The 22,917-nt window shown below is 40.4% G+C and overlaps 1 protein-coding gene across 4 annotated transcripts in view; it reads left to right on the top strand.

Moving 5' to 3' along the window:
- Pibf1 (progesterone immunomodulatory binding factor 1) overlaps positions 1-22,917 on the top strand; it is a 188,390-nt gene that overhangs the window by 361 nt on the left and 165,112 nt on the right. For all 4 annotated transcript variants that reach the window (XM_028877162.2, XM_028877163.2, XM_037208356.1 and 1 more), the window contains exons 2-5: positions 548-821; positions 2,927-3,027; positions 5,013-5,211; positions 10,888-11,007. In XM_028877162.2, coding sequence (XP_028732995.1) covers positions 570-821; positions 2,927-3,027; positions 5,013-5,211; positions 10,888-11,007 — 672 coding nt within the window. In that variant the 5' untranslated portion in view covers positions 548-569. The remainder of the gene's footprint in view (positions 1-547; positions 822-2,926; positions 3,028-5,012; positions 5,212-10,887; positions 11,008-22,917) is intronic.

Genomic DNA, 22,917 nt, shown 5'->3' with positions numbered 1-22,917 from the left:
TTGTAACCCGCGCGAGGATTTGTCTTTGATTTCACCTTTCTTCACCCTTTCTCCTTAAAAAGGATCCTTCCCGATTTAACTTCTGTGCAGTCTTATACCGACAAAAACAGAAGGCATTGTCTCCTTGAGTTTGTGGTTCTTGGTATTAATGGACTGAATCCTTTCTCTTTTACACGGCTTTATTTTCCTGTTTCCTTCGAGTAAGATTCTTGCTCCACTGTCATGGTGGCACACGCCTTTAATCCCAGCACTTGGGAGGCAGAGGCAGGCGGATCTCTGTGAGTTCGAGGCCAGCCTGGTCTACAGAGCAAGGTCCAGGACAGCCAGAGCTACACAGAGAAACCCTGTCTAGAAAAACCAAGAGGAAAAAAAAAAGAATTCAGTGATTCAATCTTTGATTTGAGCAGTAATTCGTGGTAGTGATCTGGCATAGATTTGAGATCGTTCAGTGCCTAATGGTCAAGGCAGTCTTTTGTATCTCATTACTGCACTATATGCTCGTAGTGGTTTTTTGATATATTTAAGGTTATTTCTTTTTATTCTACAGAAGATTGACCCAGAATAATAAAATGTCTCGAAAAACTGCCAAGGAGTCAAAAAAAGTAAACATCTCTAGTTCTCTGGAATCTGAAGATATAAGTTTAGAAACAACCATTCATACAGATGATGTTTCCTCATCAGAAGAACGAGAGGGTAAAGTCAGAATTACCAGGCAGTTAATTGAAAAAAAAGAAATACTTCATAATATTCAGTTACTGAAAATCGAGCTATCCCAAAAAAATATGATGATCGACAATTTGAAAATGGATTATCTTACAAAGGTAAGAACAAATGCAAATTTTATTTTACCTGCCTTGTTGTATTTAAAGTGAAGATAAATAAGAAGTTGGTATATAAGTCATGTGTGGTGGCACACACCTTTAATCCCAGTACTCTGGAACCAGAGGCAGGTGGATCTCTGCGTTCTAGGCTAGCCTGGTTTACATAGTGAGGTCCAGGAAATCCAGGGCTATGTAAAGAGACACTATATCAAAAAAAAGTATATGTAATCAGAACTTAAATGATAACATTACTTTTCCAGTACTGACTTTTTATACTTTGCATATTAAAATGGGTGTTTTAAATGTGAGTATGGATGGATTACTTTTGTAGGCTTTTTAAAGTGCAGCATTAGTGTAATATGTATTTTCATAGGAGTGATTTGTAGCCAAGTTTTGTGCTTCACCAAATGTGATATGACTGACTAGTTTGATAAGAAGAATCAAGATCATGATTGTATTGTTGAATAGGAATTGTTCTTGCTCTAGAAATCTGATTTCCTTGTTACCTTCCAACACAGTTACTATGTGTCTGAGAGTTGCTGTATCACAGAAGTCAGGCTTAAGTGACCACTGTCTTTAGCAAGTGTGTCATGTAGATGAGGATGCCTGGTTCTTGTATTTCTGCCTTGTGTGCTTATTTAGTCCCAGGGTAGTTCATGGAATACCTGGTAGAGATTAACTAGCCCTAAGAAATAGTGATCGATTACAAGACACATTTCTTTAGTGTTACTACTTGTGTTCCTAAGAAAATCATTTCCTCCTGACAGTGAACTAACTTGACTCTTGTTCTTAGCTCTTCCTGCATTAGCCTCTCTGTCCAGCACTGCTTCTTTTTGTTTCATTTGTACTTTCTCGTTAACGTGTTCTTCTATTTTAGTTCAGTGCTATGTATACTAAAATACTACAGTGGCCTTCTACTAGAAAAAATATATTTATTTTGGGCCAGTGACATGATTTGGTGGGTAAAGATGCAAGCCTGGGACCATCTTGGGAAAAGAGAGAGCTAACTCCTGAAAGTTGCTCTGGCACGCACACACTTGCACACATACATAACTTGACAGTAAAAAGGAAGGGCTGGGAAAGTGACTAGGCAGTTATAACACTTCTTACAGATGGCCTGGGTTCGAGTCCCAGAACCCACAGTTCCATGGGATCCAATGCTGTTTTCTGGCCAGTGAGGGAACCAGACACGAACATGGTACACATACATACACACAGGCAAAACATTCAAACACATAAAAATTCAGTAAACCATAAAATAAAAGATTGATTTAAATTTTTATTGTTTATTTATTTTTAAGGTGCTAGGGATCAAACCCAGAGCTTTCAGCCTGCTTCACAAGTGCCCTGCCCATGAGGGAGCTAGAACAATTTCTTAACGGTGCCTCTCTAGAAAATGCAGTTAGACTTGTCTGTTTCAAAGAAGAAACAAGAAGGGAAAGGAAGGGAAAAGGAAACAGTAGACAAACGCAGGACCAGTTTGTTATGTAGGGGTTTACAGAAAGCACAGCGTACTGGAGAACTGGAAGATTTCTCTGGGCTAGAGCCTTGTCTTTTTCAGTTAGTAGCAGAGGAAGTTGTTGGCAACAGTCTCTTTAAGAGTACTCTGCTACAGTGTAGAAGTTTTTACAAAGACAGTTACTTAAAAGTGGTGAGTATTTGTTAGCATATTTTAAAGGTAAGCTAAAGGGAGATGTGGAGGTTTGTGACCTATCAAGAAAGGAAATTGGTGGGGAACCTATAGTGGTTCAGGCAAGCATGTCATAAGAAACTCGGTTTTTTTTTTTGAAAGAGTGAGTTTAGCAGATACTCGTTTTGTTTTGGGTGTTTCTGATATCAGCCATGTGGCAGTAAATGGAAGGTGTGCAGCACTCAGACTAACTAATGACTACCAGCGTGAACAGAGTGCATCCATGAAGGTCTCCTCTGAGTGAGCTGTGCATGTGAATTAAGGACAAAGCCATCTCAATGATAGCCTGGCGCAAACATTTCTGAGACAGTAGCTTCAGCCCAGATTCTTTGAAGACTCTTACTCTGTTTCTTCTAAGTGTTTGTTGTTATGCTAACGGAAAGCTGAGTGTATAAACTGTGTTCTCTCTGTTCAGATTGAAGAGCTGGAGGAAAAACTGAATGACGCCCTTCACCAGAAGCAGCTGCTAACTTTGAGATTAGACAATCAGTTGACTATTCAAAAGAAAGATGCCAAGTAAGACATGTTTTTCACAAAAGCCTAACATCTACTTATCAACTAAAAGTCATTTTATTCTTGTTTATGCGTGCTGTTATGGGCTATAATAGGAAATTTTAAGTTAGATTTGCTTATTATCCTCACATGCAGACCACCAAAGGGCAGGTTGCTTTATAACAGCATACAAATGCACAGTTAAAATTCAACATTTATTCAACAAATACTGGCCCCGTAAGCACCCCATAAATTATGTAAGGAGCTTTCTGAATTGACCACAACTTGGTATGTAGATCACCTTGTTCTTCCTTCACTTTTAAAACATTCTGCACTGTCACAGCTGTTTCGTATACTACTACTATGCCTGTGTATTTTCTCCAGGTAGATATATACCTTTAACAGTGAACTAAGCCTGGTGTAATGGCTCCCACCTTTAATCCCAGCTCTCGGGAGCAGAGGCAGGCTGATCTCTGTGAGTTCAAGACCAGCCTGGTCTAGAGAACTAGTTCCAGGACATTCAAAGCTGCACAAGAAAACCATGTCTCAAAAAACAAAAAAAGGAGTTCAAGCTCCTCCTTGGCTACACAGTGTGTTGAAGGCCATGGCTAGTTGAGGCCTTGTCTCCAACAAACCGGCAAAGAAATGAAGTTAAAATTTATTGTTTACTCTCCAATGTACCTATGCCAATTATAACCATGTAATGTAATTTAAAGTGATATAAACAATGATGTTTTAGTGGAAAAATCTGTATTGTTTCTATAAAAACAAGAATAAGTTCATTGGAAACACTCAAGTGAAAGTGAAAAGGAAGGTTATAGAAATGGCCCAGCAGTTAAGAGCACTGACTGCTCTTCCAGAGGTCCTGAGTTCAATTCCCAGCACCCGCAGAGCAGCTCACAATCTAATGTACTCTCCTGGTGTGCAGGCATACATGCAGACAAAGCACCTGTATACACAAAAAAATAAAGACATGGTAACTCATGCCTTTAATCCCAGCACTTGGAGAGGCAAAGGCAGGCGGATCTCTATGAGCCAAGTCTGCTCTACAGAGCGAGTTCCAGCCGGCTAGAGCTACATAGCAAGACTTGTCTGAAAATAACAAATAAATAAATAACAAGTCAACTGAGACAAGATAGGTATAAAGACAAAGCAAAACCATCAATGAGGGGCGGTGGTGGTGCACGCCTTTAATCCCAGCACTCAGGAGGCAGAGCCAGGTAGATCTCTGTGAGGTCAGGGCCAGCCTGGGCTACAGAATGAGTTCCAGGAAAGGCACAAAGCTACACAGAGAAACCCTGTCTCGAAAAAAAAAAAACAAAAAAAAAATCAGTGAACATTATCTTTCAGATTTCTGTCGGTGTCTTTTAAGGTCTCCGCTAGGACAAGGAAATGGCTCAGAGGTAAAGTAATTGCTGAAAGCCCTGAGTTTGAATTCCCAGTAAAAGCTGAGAGTGGTGGTATGTTCCCAGAACCCCATCACAGCAAGGGTGGCGACAAGTAGATCCCAGGAGCTCACGGGCCAGCCAGTCTAGGATGGTGACCTCTAGGTTCAGTGCATGCTCCTGTTTTTAAAAAGTAAGGTGAAGAAACAGCTGAGAAAGACATTCTGACATCAGCTTCTGGCCTCCACACTGCTGGGATGGTCAGTGGTTGGCTTCGCTGGTTGAATACTTTATGGGGTTCAGTGTTAACTGCATTAAAGAGATATGTCTTGCAGTACCAAGATCAAAGAGAAATGGAAATTAATAACTAGAATCCAAAGCCAATATAGAGGGGTTAAGACTTTAGCAGATTAAATGTATAATATTGTCATTTGAATTTTTGGTTACTACTTAAGAATGTTGGTCTCTAATAATTGGGGATTATACATTTACTAATCTGTATGGTTTAGTCACTTCATGTTTAATTAGTTAGATAAATCAGCACTCATGATAGCCAAGAATACTATATGGAACTCAGAAAAATCTCAGTGATTTTAAAGCTTGCCATGAATTCTCTCAATGTAGGAAATATCAAGAACTAATGAAACAAGAAATGGAAACCATTTTATTGAGACAGAAACAACTAGAAGAGACAAATTATCAGCTAAGAGAGAAAGCTGGAGATGTCCGTCGAAACCTGCGAGACTTGGAGCTGACAGAAGAGCAGTATGTGAAGCTGAAATCCTTTCCTGAGGACCAGCTCTCCATCCCTGAATATGTGTCTGTAAGTGTCCTGAGGACCAGCTCTCCGTCCCTGAATATGTGTCTGTAAGTGTCCTGAGGACCAGCTCTCTGTCCCTGAATATGTGTCTGTAAGTGTCCTGAGGACCAGCTCTCCATCCCTGAATATGTGTCTGTAAGTGTCCTGAGGACCAGCTCTCCGTCCCTGAATATGTGTCTGTAAGTGTCTGAGGACCAGTTCTCCATCCTTGAATATGTGTCTGTAAGTGTCCTGAGGACCAGCTCTCCGTCCCTGAATATGTGTCTGTAAGTGTCCTGAGGACCAGCTCTCTGTCCCTGAATATGTGTCTGTAAGTGTCCTGAGGACCAGCTCTCCATCCCTGAATATGTGTCTGTAAGTGTCTTGTGTCATCTGTGCAAAACTCAAAAGCTGGCTGGAGTGGCTCATGCTGTAATCTCCATCCTTAGGACATGGGACAGGGGATCAGCTCCTACAGCTATGTAGTGAGTTGGAGGCCATCTTCTACAACAGGAGTCCTTGTTTCAACACACACACACACACACACACACACACACAGGAAAAAAAAACATAAAGCTCCATCCATTCTCAGACTGAAATGCACATTTATGTAGAGGCCGTCTTCATATATTTGTTTTTTATTTTTCTCTTTTAATTTAACATGCAAAGTAGTGAGTTCCATTTCGATGCATATGTGACATTATGCATTGTTTTCTCTTGTCCTCTCCTGGAGTCTCCCCTACACTGCCTGTCCTCGCTGCAGCTGGTTCCTTTCCTCCCCGTGAGAGGTCCCCTCCTCTGCTCTTCTTTACACGTCATCAGGTTCCCTCTCTATTTCCTCATGACCCCTTTTCTGGGTTCAGAGATACACACGTTTCATTTTAAATTAGGTTCCACATAGGAGAGAAAACATAGTGTTTGTCTTCTGAGTCGGTCTGGATCAAGAAAGGAGGCAGAAAGAGATGCATGAAGGATAAGCAAGCTTAAATAAAAGAAAGAAAAAGTGGAGGACTGTAAGAGGGGAAGAGAAATGAGGAAGAGGTTAGAAGAGAAAATAGATCTCTCAATTATGAAGAAGTTCAAAAACAAAGTCAGATAAGTGAAGAAGGGGGTAGAAACAGAAAGGTACGAGTATTTGAAGCAGGTGCAATCGAAGTAGCACAAAAATAAAAGGAGAGATGGAGAAACATGGGGGGAAAAGGAGAGAAAGAAAATATATGGCCTAATGAATAATATATGCAAACAAAATTAGATGTGTATTTGTAGACTATAAAAACAATTTTTAGTGCTGTAAAGTTAAAAATACTAAAAAGTGCACCAAAGGGGGAAATCATAATAGTAAAAAAGATTAAAAACAAAAAGAAAGAATAAAAACAAGAAGAATGAAGCATCAGAGCAGCTTCCTGCTGGGCCTCAGAAGTTGGAGATTGCCAGTTATATCCATGGAGACACAATTAGTTATTCATGTGGGCTCTAGGCTTCCCTGAGGCTTACACTGTTTGGAATACTATACTGGACACTGTAGATGAACGGTCTTGTTAAATAAGAAACACAGCCAATGCAGAGATGAAAGCCCAAGAGGTCAGAGCTAAAAACCTTACCCTTCACTGCTGCTGTTTTCCTCTTCAGCAAGAGAGCTACTTCCTGTCTGTCTGTCTTTTTTATAGACTTTCTATTCTACCTTCTCATTGGTTGTAAACTCAACCACATGACCTCCTTATCACTGCCTGTCTGTACAGACCTCCAGGTCTTCTATGGTTGGTATTGAGATTAAAGGTGTGTCTCTCCAATGTTGACTGTATCCTTGAACACACAGAGATCCGCCTAGCTCTGCCTCCCAAGAGCTGGGATTAAAGGCGTGCACCACCACTGCCCAGTTTCTGCTATGGCTTGCTATTGCTCTGACCCCCAGACAACTTTATTTATTAACATGCAAATAAAATCACATTTCAGTACAATTAAAATATCATCATAGGACACATGCCAGGTGTCTCCTCCTTGATTGTGGTAGTGTTGTAGGCCATAGATCCTTGCTGGCTATACTGAACTTTGTAGTCTTTTGGTATGGCCCGTGTTCTAGTTAGTTGGAGATGTCCCCCACGGGTGTTAGTGTGGGAAGCATCCACAGCAGGTCTGTGTAGGAAGAGAACCTGTCTTTGGCCTTGCCTAACCTCTAGACTCTGATCCTGCTGGAAAGATGTAGCTATGGTAATCAGCTGGAACTTAAGCATTCTTGGGCCCTGTCTGTAGTAGGGAATGGGACGTGGGTGGCTTCAGCAGTTGATTGATGCATCTGTTGCCATCAGGTCGAGGGCTGTTGACTCTAGGACTGTTCTTTAGCTGAGGTAGGTCCTGGCTACTGAGGGCAGCACTGTATTTCTCTGTACACCTCTCTGCCTGAACCTAGCCTCCAGCTGCTTGTACTTTCCTCTGGTCAGCCTCCAGTCACCCTGCTGTCCACTGTTGCCTACCCCCTTGGGCTTTTCCTCACCCTGGTGTTGTGGCAGACCAAAGTGAGACTCCCTGACCTGTGGTTGTTCCAAGGTCTTAGGCCCCTAGGGTAGTTCAGTTTGCAACAGTAGCTTCTGTCTCAAGATGACTGTTGCTTGCCCCCCACTAAGTCACATGGAAAGACAACAATGAGATTTTCCTCCACTGCTGACCCACTCCTGTGGGAATAAGTGTCACACCAAAACTTTTAACCAGAATTGAGGTTCTTGGGGGCTCGGGCTTGTCCTAAGGGTGTACCTTTTGAAAGCCACTTTTGGTCACCCACCCTCTCCTAGATTCAGCTTGTATGTGTTATATATGTGTACTGTTGCATGTGCACATGGATGTGCATGTGTGTAGAGGCCAGAGGACAGCCTTAGGTGTTTCTCAGACATAGCTTTATTTTTATTCCTTTACTCATTTATTTTTGAGACAGAGTCTCAATGGCCTGGAACTTGCCAATTAATTAGAATAGTGAACCTCAGGAATCTGCTTGCCCCACCCTCCCAGCACTGGGTACTAATCGTGTGCCACCACACCTGGCTTTGTTATATGGGTTCTGGGTATTGAGCTCAAGTCTTCCTGCTTCTGGGAGACATTGACCAACCCTAGCCCCTCAGCTCACTTCCTACCAGTCCATGCTCCATCTTTTTTCTGTACTTTCAAGTGTTCCCTTATTTCCTTTGTGGATTCCTGAACCCTTTCTCTCTTTGGTATAGCCTTGTTTGTCTTCCTCTGACTCCCCTCCTCTGGCTCATCCAGAGGCAAGTCAAACCTACCTCACCCCAAGGGTATTGCTTTGGAAACACCCAACGACCCTCATGAAATGGAGAGTACCTTTAAGACCAAAATTTTAGTGACTCCATAGTCCATAAAATGAGTCATTTTCTGGTGGTTTTAATATTCTCTAAGGGGAAAACTATGAGGCTGAACCAGATTAGTTTGTTTGGTTTTTTTCGAGACAGGGTTTCTCTGTGTAGCTTTGCGCCTTTCCTGGAACTCACTTGGTAGCCCAGGCTGGCCTCGAACTCACAGAGATCCACCTGGCTCTGCCTCCTGAGTACTGGGATTAAAGGCGTGCGCCACCACCCGGCCTGGGCTGAACCAGATTAGTATTGTGTGGGATTAATTAGGAATTGTGGGTGAGAGTGGCCTTTTTATGGTTATTAAGGGGTAAAGATGGGGCAGAGTCTTGGTGATAGATTAGTTCAGAATCTAGTATTCTCCCCCCTCTTTTTTTTTTTTTTTTTTTTTTTTTGGTTTTTCGAGACAGGGTTTCTCTGTGTAGCTTTGGAGCCTATCCTGGAACTCACTCGGTAGCCCAGGCTGGCCTCGAACTCACAGAGATCCACCTGCCTCTGCCTCCCAAGTGCTGGGATTAAAGGCATGCGCCACCACCGCCTGGCAAGAATCTAGCATTCCTAAACAAACTTGTACTTAGGCCTAATCTTTGGCGTGAGACTCAAGTCAGTTTGGTATCAGGGCCACCTTTTGGCCTAAAGAGTTTTTGTTTGTATGGGCATATCCATTTTATTTGCAATTTTTGAGATTAAACCTTAAGGAAACAATTTAGGCACAAGAAGGGTTGGGTACGATGTGCTGGTCTGAAGTCCCAGCTACTTAGAAGGCTGAGGCAGGAGGATCTCTTGAACCTAAGGGTTCACGGTGGTCAGCCTGAGCAATATAGCAAGGCTTTATCTAAAATAAAAATACAAACTTAGAGACACTCTCTATTTGCTTTAAAAGTCACAGTGTCATCGTCCTCTATCAGTGAGAATCGAATCAGACAGTCACTCTTAGTATCACTAGGAAAATACTTTTCGTTTTGTGAGTTCCCTGAAAGGATTGAGGAGAGTGACAGGCCAAGGGCCAGGAGTCCCCAAAACACACACTGACAGCTTCAGTTTGTGTTGGGGATGATTTTTACCTAAGAGCCTTCTTTTCCCCTTTTGTGAAACAGCTAAGACTATACCTGTTTTTCTGTTGTAAAGATTCATGTGAGTGTCTAAAACATGTTCAATGCTTAACACAGTGCTCACTGTGCTCCCTACTATCTGCGGACATGGGAATTGTTCTTGGCGCTCAATGGGTTAAGGTTTCTGGATCAGTGACTTGAAAGAAAATCAGACATTAGCTGTCTGTCCAGCTTTTGATTGAACTTGGTCAGTTATAGTTTTTCTGACCAACACATACTCTCTAAAACAAATACTGTAAGTGCTGTCATTGAAAATTCATTCATACTACATATAAAGTATACACATTTTGGGGTTTTAGTATTCTTTCACACTTTTGCATGAAATATTATTCTAACTGATTGATGTAGATTTCACTGCCTTAAGGACCAACCTTAGCACTTGGCCACTTATTAGATAGGGTGTTTTTGCAATACACTCGTATGTTAAGGACTTTAGATTATATCCCTATGTATAAGTAATCCTGAATTGTTCTCTCCTGACTCGTTGATGGCTTCTTAGGTTCTTAGAACCCTGTAGGTTGGAGTACTTGGGTGATGACAGGAAAATGAAGAATGGAGAGGTCTGAATTGAGTGGGAATAGTGATAGGAGAGGTACCCTCTGATTCACTCCCAGGTCCCCTAACACTGCAGGGGAAGCCACATTGTAGATTGTTGCCAAGAGCCTAGGATTAGAGCAAAGAGTAAAATGTATCTCCTCATCAAATTGAGATGTCAGTTGACAGAGCAGTGTATAAAATCCCTGCCTTCACGGAGCTTACCTTGCTCTAGAAGCTAACAAACACCAGCGTAAAGGGTTTTATGTGGAATGTCGCCCAAGTGCTTCGAGAAAGCAAGCAGGGATGTAGAATAAGGAGGTCAGTTAACTTTGTAGGTTACTTTGTTATTATAAATTCAATTTGATTTATTACTGCTGTATCTATGGAGAATGTATTCCCAGTCTGCTAGTATGAATCCTTGGTAGCATATTGTGTTTCCTGTATATGTATATCTGTGGTGAATTTTATATAAGATATTGGCAACAGGGCTAACAAAAACAATTGTACTAACATACCTTAATAAAATTACTTGACAGGTTTCCAAAATGTTCCAGATGCTATCTTTACCACAATTAAATGGGAGTGAGTAAACGGCCGAAAGTGAAAGCGGCCAGGGCAGCCTGCTGCTCGGCAAAGTGGCAGTGCCTGGTTCTCATTGGACTCAAGAGTACTCATTTGCCTTTGTTTGTTTTTTAAAGATTCGATTCTATGAGCTTGTAAATCCACTAAGGAAGGAAATCTCTGACCTCCAAGTGAAGAAGAATGAACTGTCTGAAGAACTAAGTACGAACAAGGGCCAGCTGAAGCAGCTGACAGAGGTTGGTTTGATTTCTATTCCTCTCGGAAAGACATTGCAACTTTCCCACGAGAACTTGTCGATGTTTGTGGGAAGGAGCACGAAAGGGCTAGAAAATGAGCCTAGGGTGCTGACTGCTGCAGCTCTTAGAGAGTCGTAAGGGAGAGACAATTGGAAGTCTTCATCTTAAAAATAGACACGGTAAATATGCTTTTCACGTATAATCCACAGTATAGCATTTGTTGATGTAAGTCATTTTCATAATCAAATGCTTTTGAGATCACAAAACCAGCCATATCTAAAGGTTCTTGTGCAAGAAATATGCACAAAGGAGTTTATAATTTCTCTAGCTTTAGTACATAAAATGTAGGCTAGATATGGATGCCAATAGTAGGAAGGAAAAGAATGTATTTGACTTTTTTTTTACTAGAGACTCATACGTTCTCCTGTGGCAGGACAGTCTTGACTAAAGTGTCAGGTTGGAACATTCTTGTTTATTCTGTGATCTGGACCAAGTCATTTAACATTCCTTTTCAAATGAAGAAAAATAGTTTTTCCTTTTTTCATTGGATCACCCATGTTTCTATTTGATAGTAAAATGTTATCTTCACCAAGTTTTGTACAAATATTTATGTGATGTCCTATTTCAAGGGCAGGTTTTTCAATGTTCTTACCCAGAAGTAAGTCATTATATTTACTATATATTTTCAGTACTGTACTTTGACACTTTGCACAGGAAGGAAGGGTCTGGCCCAGTCCCAGCCTGCTCTCTGTGTCCTGCTGAATAAGCTTGTGACATCTTCAGCAATCAGGTCTCTTACCATCTCGTCTGGTGGACAAGCAACAGCAGCGGCAATTGCCTAGAGTGTTTTGGTACTCTGTGGCCAGCCACTCACTGGGAGGTGACATTGGGATTGTTTAGGAACCCGTGCCTTCTGGATGCAGCTTTATCCATCCACACATGGTGCCTGCAATCACGTCATTCTGTTGGTTTGGATTGTCTGATAACTATCCAGTATCAGTCTCCTTATGGCATTTTCCTATGTCATTAGTTTTTGTTGACCCTCCTCTCACTTCTCCTCCATCCCCTGCACCATTCCCCTGTCCCATAAATGTTTCTAACCTTGTACTCTTCCAATTCCCTTTCTCCTTCCATAGCACCCCCATGGCCCCTCTCTACTCTCCTTGACTCTACACACACTCATTCCCATGTAAGTGCATGTATGTAAGTTAGGAGCTAGCATTTGCACATGAGAGAAAACACACAGTATTGGTCTTTCTGTACATGAGTTCCCTCACTTAATAGTTTCCAGTTCCATTCATTTTCCTATAAATTTTATTATTTCATTTTCTCTTACAATATGAATAAAATTTCATTATGTATATATTCCATGTTTGTATTATCTAGTCATCAGTTGATAGACATCTAGGCTGATTCCATTTCCTTGTTATTGTAAATAGCTCACTAATACACCTGTATGTGCAAGTATCTCTGTGGTGAGATATAGAGTAATTTTGGCATATGTTTAGGTGATGTGGAAGTTCTGTTTTTAGCTTTTTAAAAAACTTCCACACTGATTTCCAAAGTGCTGCCCCAGTTTGCTCTACCACCAACAGTGAATATGGGTTCCCCTTCCTCTCCATCCTCATCAGCGTTGGATGCCAGTTGTTTTCTTCACGATGACCATTCTAACTGGGTTATATAAGATCGACTCTCAAAGTACTTTTAATTTGTATTTCCAGGATTGCTATGGATGTTGAGCATTTAAAAAATACTTATTGTCTAATAATGGTAATTTTATTATTAAAACAAGATAATTTATATCTGTCCTCACTTGCTTTCTGTTGTGATAAACACTATGGCCTAAGCAACTTGGGGAGGAAAGGGTTTATTTCATCTACACATTACAGTTCCTCATCTCAGGAAGCCAGGGCAGAAGCTCAGGTGAGAACCCGAAGGCAGGGACTGAAGCAGGAACTATGAGCAGTGCTAATTGCTGGTTTGCTCCGAGACTCAGAGTCGTCTAACGTTCTTATATAGGCCTAACCCACCTGATGAGAGATGGCATTGCACAGTAGACTGGAACCTCCTCTATCAATTAACAATCAAGAAAATGCCCCACACTGTGACACTATGACCATGGCAACTCCTACAAGAAAAACATTTCATTGAGGTGGTGGCTTACAGTTCAGAGGTTCAGTCCATTATCATCATGGTGGGCAGTCTGGCCGCATGCAGGCAAATGTGATGATGGAGGAGTAGCTGAGAGTCTTACTAGTAGGCAACAGGAAGTCGACTGAGGCACTGGGCAGTATCCTGCACATAGAAAACCTCAAAGCCTACCCCGACAGTGACACACTTTCTCCAACAAGGACATACCCACTCCAACAAAGCCACACCTCCTAATGCCACTCCCTGTGAGATTATGGGGGTCAGTTACATCAAACTACCACATGTGTCAGTTTGACAACCAAGATAAATTAGAATCTGAATTATGTGATTTTTAAACAAAAAGTTCAGACTAATATAAAAATCAAGTGAGATTATCAACAGGTAAGGACTGGAGAGACTATTACAATCTGTAAGGTAAGGTGTTAAGATCTGGGTTACTGAAGAGTCCCCTGGAGATGGTAGGTTACTGGGATTTAATTACTAAAGAGAACTAGTCTTCAGCTCCTAGTTTACTAAAAATACTAAATGAAGTGGCCGGTTTCTCAATTGGATGTTTCTGATTTGTTTCTTCTGTTGTGTGAAATGTTTTCATTTTGGTGCTTTGGTGGCATTTCATATTCTTCTCCTCTTTAGTATGTAGGATCTGTCTGTCTGTCTATCCTTCCTTCCTTCCATCCATTCATCCATCCATCCATCCATCCATCTATGTATGCAATCAAAACACAGAATTTCCCATTAAATACAAATGTAATAGCAAATCTTTACTTTTCTAGAGATGGATCATTTAAAATTTCTTGATCACTACAAAAGTAAATGTTCCTTTTTACCTTTTTGAGACAAAATAGAGTTTTCTTTCAATTCAGGAAAGAAAACAAGCTTTTGCTCATCTATTGCAGGGGCTGAGCCCCCTGTAATGAAAAGACCGATTAACAAAAGAAGAGCCCGACAGGCTTGTTTAACATCAGTTTAATGGGACCCAGGCGCCTTCAGAAATGAAGGCTCATAGAACACTGCATTTGTGTGGACAGTCGTGTGTAAGTAGTAGAGGACAAGGGCTGTGCTTTAACAGCAGTAGCCTGGGCAGAGGAGCTGGGAGGGGTGAGGGACCTGGCCAGGCCTGCTGGTCCAGATTCTTGGCTTCTCTTCCTGACATTCCTTCTCTTTAGATGTAGAGCCATGCACTCCTGACACAGGCATCTTCAGAGGAGGAGAGGAGAAAGTCAGACTTCCTGCTGAGGGTGGTAGGGTGGTGGTGAGGGCGCTTTCCCTTTCCAGGGCCGGCTCCTAGCCAGAAGGTGCAAGGCAGACATCTTATTCTAGTTTTCTTGAAAGGCGTCTTTCAGCTTCAAATACTCTGTATTCCTACGTATCCTACTCTAAGTTGCCATACAGCAGGCAAAGAAATGGTTTTGGTTTTTGGGTTTTTTAAAAAATTATTATTATTATTATTATTATTATTATTATTATTATTATTTTGGTAGCAGACAACCTGAAAAATGCATCAGTGGAACCAGGGGCTCCACTGATGCTAAGTTTTTCTGTTTTTCTGAATTTGGCAAGTGTGAGGAAAAGGTAGTGCTGCTTGGTTCAACATGACTTTGCTAAATCTGGGGACAAGTATGCTGTTAATGGCTGCAGCCATAGTAAACTTACTGAGCTCTAGAAATATGTGACCCAGAATATTCATTTTTATTATTTGAATGGTCTCCTCATACAACAATACAGTAAATATTCAGTGCTCAACTTTCTCATACTTAAGGTTGGGTGTTTTAAAGGGAATGATGTGGATCTTATAAATGCCTAATTTGAAAATTCAATAAAATATGGATTTTGAGAAGTTTAATAGCTACATGGCCTTAGAATTTTAAGGTATGTCAATGGCGAACTTGAACTTAAGTTCATGTGTAATCTCAATGTTAATGGAGCAATGAGAGCAGAGCTAATTTAAGAGGTTGACAAATTGCCTGCCTGACTGGAGACCCCAGGAACTGTAAACGCATAAACCGAGCCTTATCTGAGCTTATTAAATGAGTATGTGATGAGATTTCATTTAAGCCATATGTGTATAAAAATACAGAATTAAATTCATAATTTTTTCAAAAAGCTAATGATAAGGTTCCAAATTTTTTACTAAATTTTGACACTTTTTTAAAAATTGTAGTAAAGATGCATTTCACATTGACACAGCCATGCCAACCAACCATTTTGAAGTATTCAGTTGTACCTCCAGAATTTTCCTGTCTTGTAACACTGAAGCTCCAAACCCCTTAGACACCAGTCCACCTTTGCTCTCCCTGTCCCCGAGAACCACTTTTCTACTTTGTTTCTGTGGTTTTGATTACTTTAGATACTGCGTGTAAATGGACTCAGGTAGCGCTGATATTTATTTCACTTGGTGTATAATCAGACTCATCCATGTTTTAATATAATTTCCTTTTTGAAGATCTTTAATAATATGTGCATCTGCCACATTTCTTTATTCATCTACAGTGGACATCTGGGTTGATTAAACTTCTTGACAATATTTGACAGACTTTTAAGAATTGTTATTTTGATTTCTGAGGGAATTGCTTTTCTCGTTAGCAGTTGAAGGATAAGAACCAAAATATAAGAAAGAAAAAGATCTCAGTGAAAATATAACCGTTCTCTAGAGAGAACTGTTAAGTCTAGTGTTATTAAATATTCAACAGTTTAATTTATTACATTGATGAGGAAAAACAAATTACAATTTCAAGCTTTGCAAGATTCGTCTGAGCGTGGAGTACCAAGCAAGCAAGGCAAGTTGAGGGGCTGTTTCAGATTATGACTTAGAGGCTCTCCTTTTTTATGTAAGCTGTTAGTTTACATATCCAAATTAGCATGTGCAAAATTGACCACATTATTATAGAAAGGTGAAAATATACATACTATTAGCTGACTAATAGTATTTCATTGCTACAGTAAATACTTGATATAATCGAATTATAAGAGAAATGCTTTATTTTGACCCCCAGTTTTTTTTGGGTTTCAGTCCATGGCTGGTTGGCCCTGTTGTTAAGGGGCCTGGTTTAAGATTACACACTGTGGTTGGGAGTGCATAACAGACTGAAACAGAGAAGGGAACAGCCAGATCTCACAGTCCTCTATGAGACTCTCACAAACCCCCTGGAGTCCTCCCATGAGAGAGACCCTTTAAGGTTCCCGTCACCTCCTAGTAGCAAACTCAAACCAGACTGTGCCTAATGCACAGTTCTTTGTGCACACTCACAATCCTAATGGTAACAATAACGTAAAAGGATTTTATAGTAAACACCAGTGTATATAGGACATAATTTCTACCGTTAACATTTCTGCTTGTTTTATGTTATACTACATGTTATAGGTTATACAGATCTGTCCCTCAATTGCATTTAATTTTGTGAGAAAGTTCTAGACTCTTCTCTTCAAGTATTAGTGTCTTCATTTTCTGCTGAAGACTATTCCATTGTGTATATTCCTACATGTACTAACTGATGGGTGTTTGATATGCTTCCATTTTAGAGACTTATAAATAAAGCTGTTACAATATTTGCACATGGATTTATATATACACATATGTTCTCATTTCTTTTAGGTAAATCTTTAGGTGGGGAATTTTTTGCTTCAAGTATTTTTATTTGATAATTTATTAAAGCTTTTATTTCTAGGCTACTTACTATAAATATGTCATCTTTCATGCCTTTCGGGTAGTTTAAATAGCTGCTTAGAAGAATGCTGCTAATTCCAGTGCACAGGTCACCTCGGTGTGTCTCTGGGTCTGTCTTTTCCTTTAAGCGTATATCACATGTTCCTATTAACTTTCTTGTTTAAAAACTCATCCGAGAGTACAGTTAGGTGAGAACAGGGTGAGGAGACTGTTGGAAGTTCCTTCTGGACAGAACTGATGTTTTTATTTTAGGAGATTAGCTTCACCAGGCCCAAACCGTCCTGTGTCCATTTGGTAGCAGGACACATTTCAGTTCTGCTCTTCTGACCTTCGTGGTCTAGAGTCTGTCCTATATGTGTATTGATCAGGGGGCCAACCACCTGGGCAGATCACCCACGGAATCCAGTTCTCCTCTGGCTGTCTCTGGAATTCCTTCCTCCCTCGACTGCAGGTGTAGCCGTCTTCTGACTCTGTCAGTAGAGACTGAGGACCTTGCACTCCACCCTTGTGTGTCCAGCATGGCACAGAAGGGCCTGCCCTCGTGCTAAACACGCTGAGAACAGACAGACAGAAAGACAGGCAGAGCTGGGAAACCCACCCAAGTGCTGGTCTCTTCCACTAGTTGAGGCACCCTCTGGCATGGGCCTGGCTTCCGGCTTTCCTGGGCCTCATCCTTGAGTCTGCCGTAGTACTAGTAAGACGGGAGCTTGTTTGTCTATTACCTCAGGTAGAGTGGTGGTAAGCTTGTCTACACACAAGAAGAAATATACTCAGTGGATGAAGAATATTTAGCCTTGAGCTCTCTGTAGAAAGAATCTTAGTTTCATTGGAAACTATTTTTCTCATTTGGGGTTTACTGATATGAATGAATGATAACACATTTTCTTACCATTACATATGAAAGAAAGTACTAGAAGCAGAACTTGTAAAATCATGTCCAGAACTTAAAGAAAGTTTTAGAATATTATCGGTTGCTTTAGTAGTTTAGACTCCTTGCATTAGTCATTCTTAATCCCTGAGGAAGCAGTGAAGGTGAGAGCTTAGAAATAAAAGTCAGGTCATTGGGAAGCTGAGCTTAGCACAGATACAGAAAGACTGGGAGAAGATGAGTGGACACAAACAGCTAAGAACAATTAGTGAACTGGAAAAATATCTAGTAAGTTATTGACTTGAAAGAGAAGGCATTCAAAGGCCAGCGGCAGTGGTGCGCGCCTTTAATCCCAGCACTTGGGAGGCAGAGGCAGGTGAATCTCTGTGAGTTCAAGGCCAGCCTGGTCTACAGAATGAGTTTCAGGAGAAGCACCAAAACTACACAGAGAAACTCTGTCTCGAAAAACCAAAAAAAAAAAAAAAAAGGAGAAGAAGAAGAAGAAGAAGAAGGCATTCAATAGTACAAATTCAAATACAAAGACTTTCCAGCTGAGAAGCACAGGGAAACTTAGAAGCTAAGGCAGCAGCTGAAAACTGGAGAAATCTCCGCAACAACAGCTTGGTAGTGACTTCCTAAGAGAAACTTGGACATTTATTTGCTATGTCTCTGAATTTTGAGACTGATAATTAAGGAATTAAACTTTTGTTTTAAAACTGTTCAACTTGCGAGATCCAAAATGGCCTTAATGTGTATTTTAACCACAGGGTGGCAGTATATACCCAACTATTATCTTTAAGACAAACAAAAAACAACTTTAGGTTATTTGGAAAAATCTAGCTTTTGAACCAGCACGGTACTGACTTGCCTTTTATTTGTATTTCTTATTTCCAGTCATCTTTCTACAACACTAAATGCTATTTTTCCTAGTAAAGTTCAGTTGTTCTATAGCTATGAGAAATATGAAAAACAAAAACCTTTCTTCCATGATATATGCTCTTCAGACCAAAGGTCCTTCAGTTACTACACTAATTTCATAACCGTGCCTACCAAAACATTGAGAGATTTTAATGCCACACAATTATAGTAAACGTAGCCCTTCCTCATTCATAATCAGTTCATTCATGGCAGGTAGGTGAGAAAAGTTCCAGATACTTAATAACATAATTCTTGACCTTTAAAAAAGAAATGACTTCCTAAAATGCCAATTTTCATGCTCTTGGGATTTTCTTGTGTATATGTTTCTAGATCTCTAATTATTTGGAATATGTATACTACAAGGCAAAATGTGATTAACTTTTTACTTTAAGTCTGAGATTTCTTAGTGTAGTAGAATTCTAGCCTGCTTTGAGCTGTGCTGCATTTATAAACTTGTCTGTGGTACTTAATGTATAAGTGCTTATAGGTATCTTTATTATAAACTTCCTTCCCGTGTGTGTATATGATTGGTGTCTGAACACACGTATATGTGCAGCACTCAGAGGCCAGAGGGGAATGTTGGGAGTCCTGCTCTATCATTCCCTGCATCATGCCTTTAAGGCAGGGTCTTGGACTGAACCTGGAACTAGACTGGTGGCCAGCAAGCCCCGGTGATCTCCAGCTTCTGCCTCTCATATCACTGAGGTTCAGGGTACATTCACTGTCAGCATTTCACACGCTTGCTGGGGCTTTGAACTGAGGGCCTTGTGCTTGCACAGGAAACCCTTCTGTCCAGCGAGCCGTATGCAGTGCAGCTAAGCTGTGTGCAGCTGTTTTGCTATTGTAGAGTGAATGCGACATACGTCTTTCCTTCCAAAGGAAGCAGTGTGCACTGCACTGGGTAAGGCCTTAGGGAGTCTACACTTACTAACGCTTTAAGTTCATGAGGATATGGTGAAACACATCTCATGAGAGCTTTGTAACTAGGAAGTTCAACAATGATTTGTTAAACATAGCTTCCTTGTTTAGAACCTTGAGTACATTTCTTGAGAAAAACCCTGCAAGATTACCTAGAGGCTAATCATCAGTATCTATAGATGAATAAGACAGCTAATTTAATTTCTATGAAAATGAGGTGTTTCATTAATGATACATACTTGTTTAAGTGTTGTGTTTCAGGGTTTATAAACTGTTTTCTCAGATTCTTTTTATCCTGTTCAATTTATAAACTTAAATTTCCTTTATGGGATACATGTTTAAGACACTACCCATCAGACACAATTATCCTGGAGTGTGAAACATATTCACTAGGAAATAACAATATATTTGCCTCTTCATATTAAATTAAATAACTAATTAAACTTTCAAATCATGGACAGCCACATGGATTCCAATTTTAGCCTGAGGTAGAACTAAAGATCTCATTTTCAATAAAACTCAAGATTCTAGTGAGATGGGTATGTGGACCCTGAACATGAATCATTTGAGAATAAAACAGGTTTTGTTTGTTCATTTAATTGATGACATCTTTGCATTTTAAAGTCAAATTTGAGTGCTTTGATTTTTTTACTTTTGTCTTTGATATAAAAGTAACATTTAAATATTTTATTATTTAACACATGAGGATAAGGTTGGAGTCACACTTTATAATTTGTTATTACTAAATTTAATTTCTGACCTATGCCTTTAAAATCTTGCTTTTTTCCAGTTATTAGTAGATGTGTATGTTCAGTGTTGTGGATAGATAATTTGTATTGTCATTGTGAGGTCAGTGCCCAGACTGAGGCAGGAGTATGGTGAGTTTGAGACCCAACCAGGGCTGCATGATGAAAGTCTGTCAGAAAACCAACCTCAAAGACAAACCTAAACAAACCAACCAAAAATGAATAGGCTTAATGTGAATTCCTTAGTGCCAAAGTTGGAAAAGGGTAGGTTAAGAATTATGGGAAGAGTTGGCAGGAAGACAATATCAGATAAGGTAGAATTTAAAATTAAAGCCATACAACAGAATAACAAATGTATTAGGATAAAGCATGATGTTATAGAGAGAAACTTTTATATAGTGAATGGCATGAGAGCTTAATAAGACACAATAAGGTTTGGGAAGTCTAATTTACTTCTGGGAGAACTGGTGTAGATGTGATCGATAAAATAAATGAGGCCTAGAAGAACTAATTCTATCAGTTTTGATATAGCTGTTGTAAAGAGAGCCTAACTGCCCCTGACCAGAGAAAATGGTATTTTTATACATCAGTGGAAAGTTTGCAAGACTACTGTGTATACTTGATCATGTAGGAAACAAATATATTTTTAGGTACAAGTTTTATAGTTTCTATTTTTATCGTAAGTTAGTAAAACAAAGACAAAGGATGAAGGGAATTAAACTTCCTTGACAGTTAAATACATCTTTTGGTTCAAAAAATTTTGAAAAGAAAGCAATGGAAACAAGAATAGTTATGTCAGAGTTCTCAAAGCATATTTAAAATTTTACCAGAGAAAAATCTGTGGCCTTAAAAAAAACCTCTTTGCTACTACTCAGAAAGACAAACATAAAGATATGCATTCCTCATGTGAGAAAAGCAGAAGAGCCAGGCATGGTTGGGACATGTCTACCAGGCGGCACTTCCCAAGCTCAAGCCAGTCTCAAAACAGTCTAAAACCAACACAAAACCAAACAATGACGAGAAACAAACTATTGGAAATTAAGGTGTGTGTGTGTGTGTGAGTGTGTGTGTGTGTGTGTGTGTGTGTATGTGTGTGTGTGTGTGTGTGTAACAAGCTTGAAACTGAAAGTGAAGGGTGCCAACAAAATGTAGCTTGTAAGGTAAACAGAAGTACAGCCCTAAACCCTTTACCATAAGAATCTTAGGAAGGTGAGCCAGTTAGGTGAACCTTAGGAAGGTGTCCTGCTAGTCTGGTTACTGCCAGATTCAGAGAGGGATTAGCCCAGCTGGGTTCAAAGTGGATTTCCATCAGAACCATTAAGGCTACTACTCCAGAGTACTGAAAAGGATAGAAATTCTGATGTAATGTAAAAGCAAAACAAAGTAAATTTATAAGCTCATTTTATTTGTCCTATGGAAATAAGTTCAAATAAAATGTTCACAAATGCATTCTACCATTACTCATTTATTTTATGTGTGTGTGCCTGAATGTGTGTGCCACATGTATGCAGGTACCCGTGAAGGTCAAAAGAGACATCAGATCATCTGGCAGTTTTGTAACTGGAGTTATACTGAGCCACAGTGAGGGTGCTGGGAACCAAACCAGGGCACTCTTCAAGAGCAATAAACGCTCTGAAAGGCTGAGCCATCCCTCCAGCCTGAATTCTACCATTATGTCAAAATAATTGGAAGGATGGCTTTTGGCTAAGGACCTCCAAGACCAAGTTCTCAGCACAAAGGAGATTTATTTGCCCCGGAAAGACAAAGACAGGAGATAGAGGACAAGGGAGAAAAAGAAGGGAACAAGGGAGAGGGGACATGAATATCTGTCCCTACAGGGACAAAGGACTAACTCTGGGTAGAGGGGAGACAGACATACACATAGGCAAATGCTGGTTTACAAAGGTAACAGGAAAAGCCTGAGCTAGGCTGAGGTCTTTCATTTTAATTGATATGTTAATTAGGTGAGCCAAAGGGGGCTTCTGATTGCTGAATTTCAGTGCTTTGATAGCTGGGGCTTAGTAGCCAGCCTCGGGAGGAGGAAGTGGCTAAATAAGGGAAGAGACCTTGGTGGCTAGCTTTAGGAATATAATCTAATGGCTTTTAGCAAGGCAAAGGGAATAGGGGAGAAGGGCAAGACCTGTCAGCACCATGTTTGCCAAGCTTGAGCTGGGTAGAGTCCCTTCAATAATGATACTTTATAGGATTAGTTAAAGTGTATTCCAAACAGAGAGAGTAATTGTGTTATCGGTTGAAGGAGAATGGCTATGTGAACGTGTTAGTATCTGTAGCAGCGGATGGTAGTGTTCAGCTTTTGTACTTGATGAGTCCCCCACCTCCATTTTGAATGCATTATTTTGCCCATGTGCATCTCTAGCAAGGAAGGTCATGGACTCAATGAAGAAAGCTATCAAATCTGCGCTGGGACCATGGCTCAGCTGTCCCAGCACTTGCTGTGCAAGCAAGAGAACGGAGTCCTGATCCCCAGAACCCATGTAATGCCAGATGGGTGTGGTAGCCTCTGAAGCATAAGACAGGTTTCCCCATCCAGCTGACTAGAGGCTGTGTGTGTCCACTAGTTATGCCTTAACTAAGAGATCTCACTCAAAAGAATAAAGTGGAGGAGCAGTCAACGAAGATTCCAA

Source organism: Peromyscus leucopus, chromosome 9 (assembly GCF_004664715.2).
Source record: "Peromyscus leucopus breed LL Stock chromosome 9, UCI_PerLeu_2.1, whole genome shotgun sequence".
NCBI classification, from domain to species: Eukaryota; Metazoa; Chordata; class Mammalia; order Rodentia; family Cricetidae; genus Peromyscus; species Peromyscus leucopus.
This window is presented reverse-complemented; position numbering and strand designations above follow the sequence as displayed.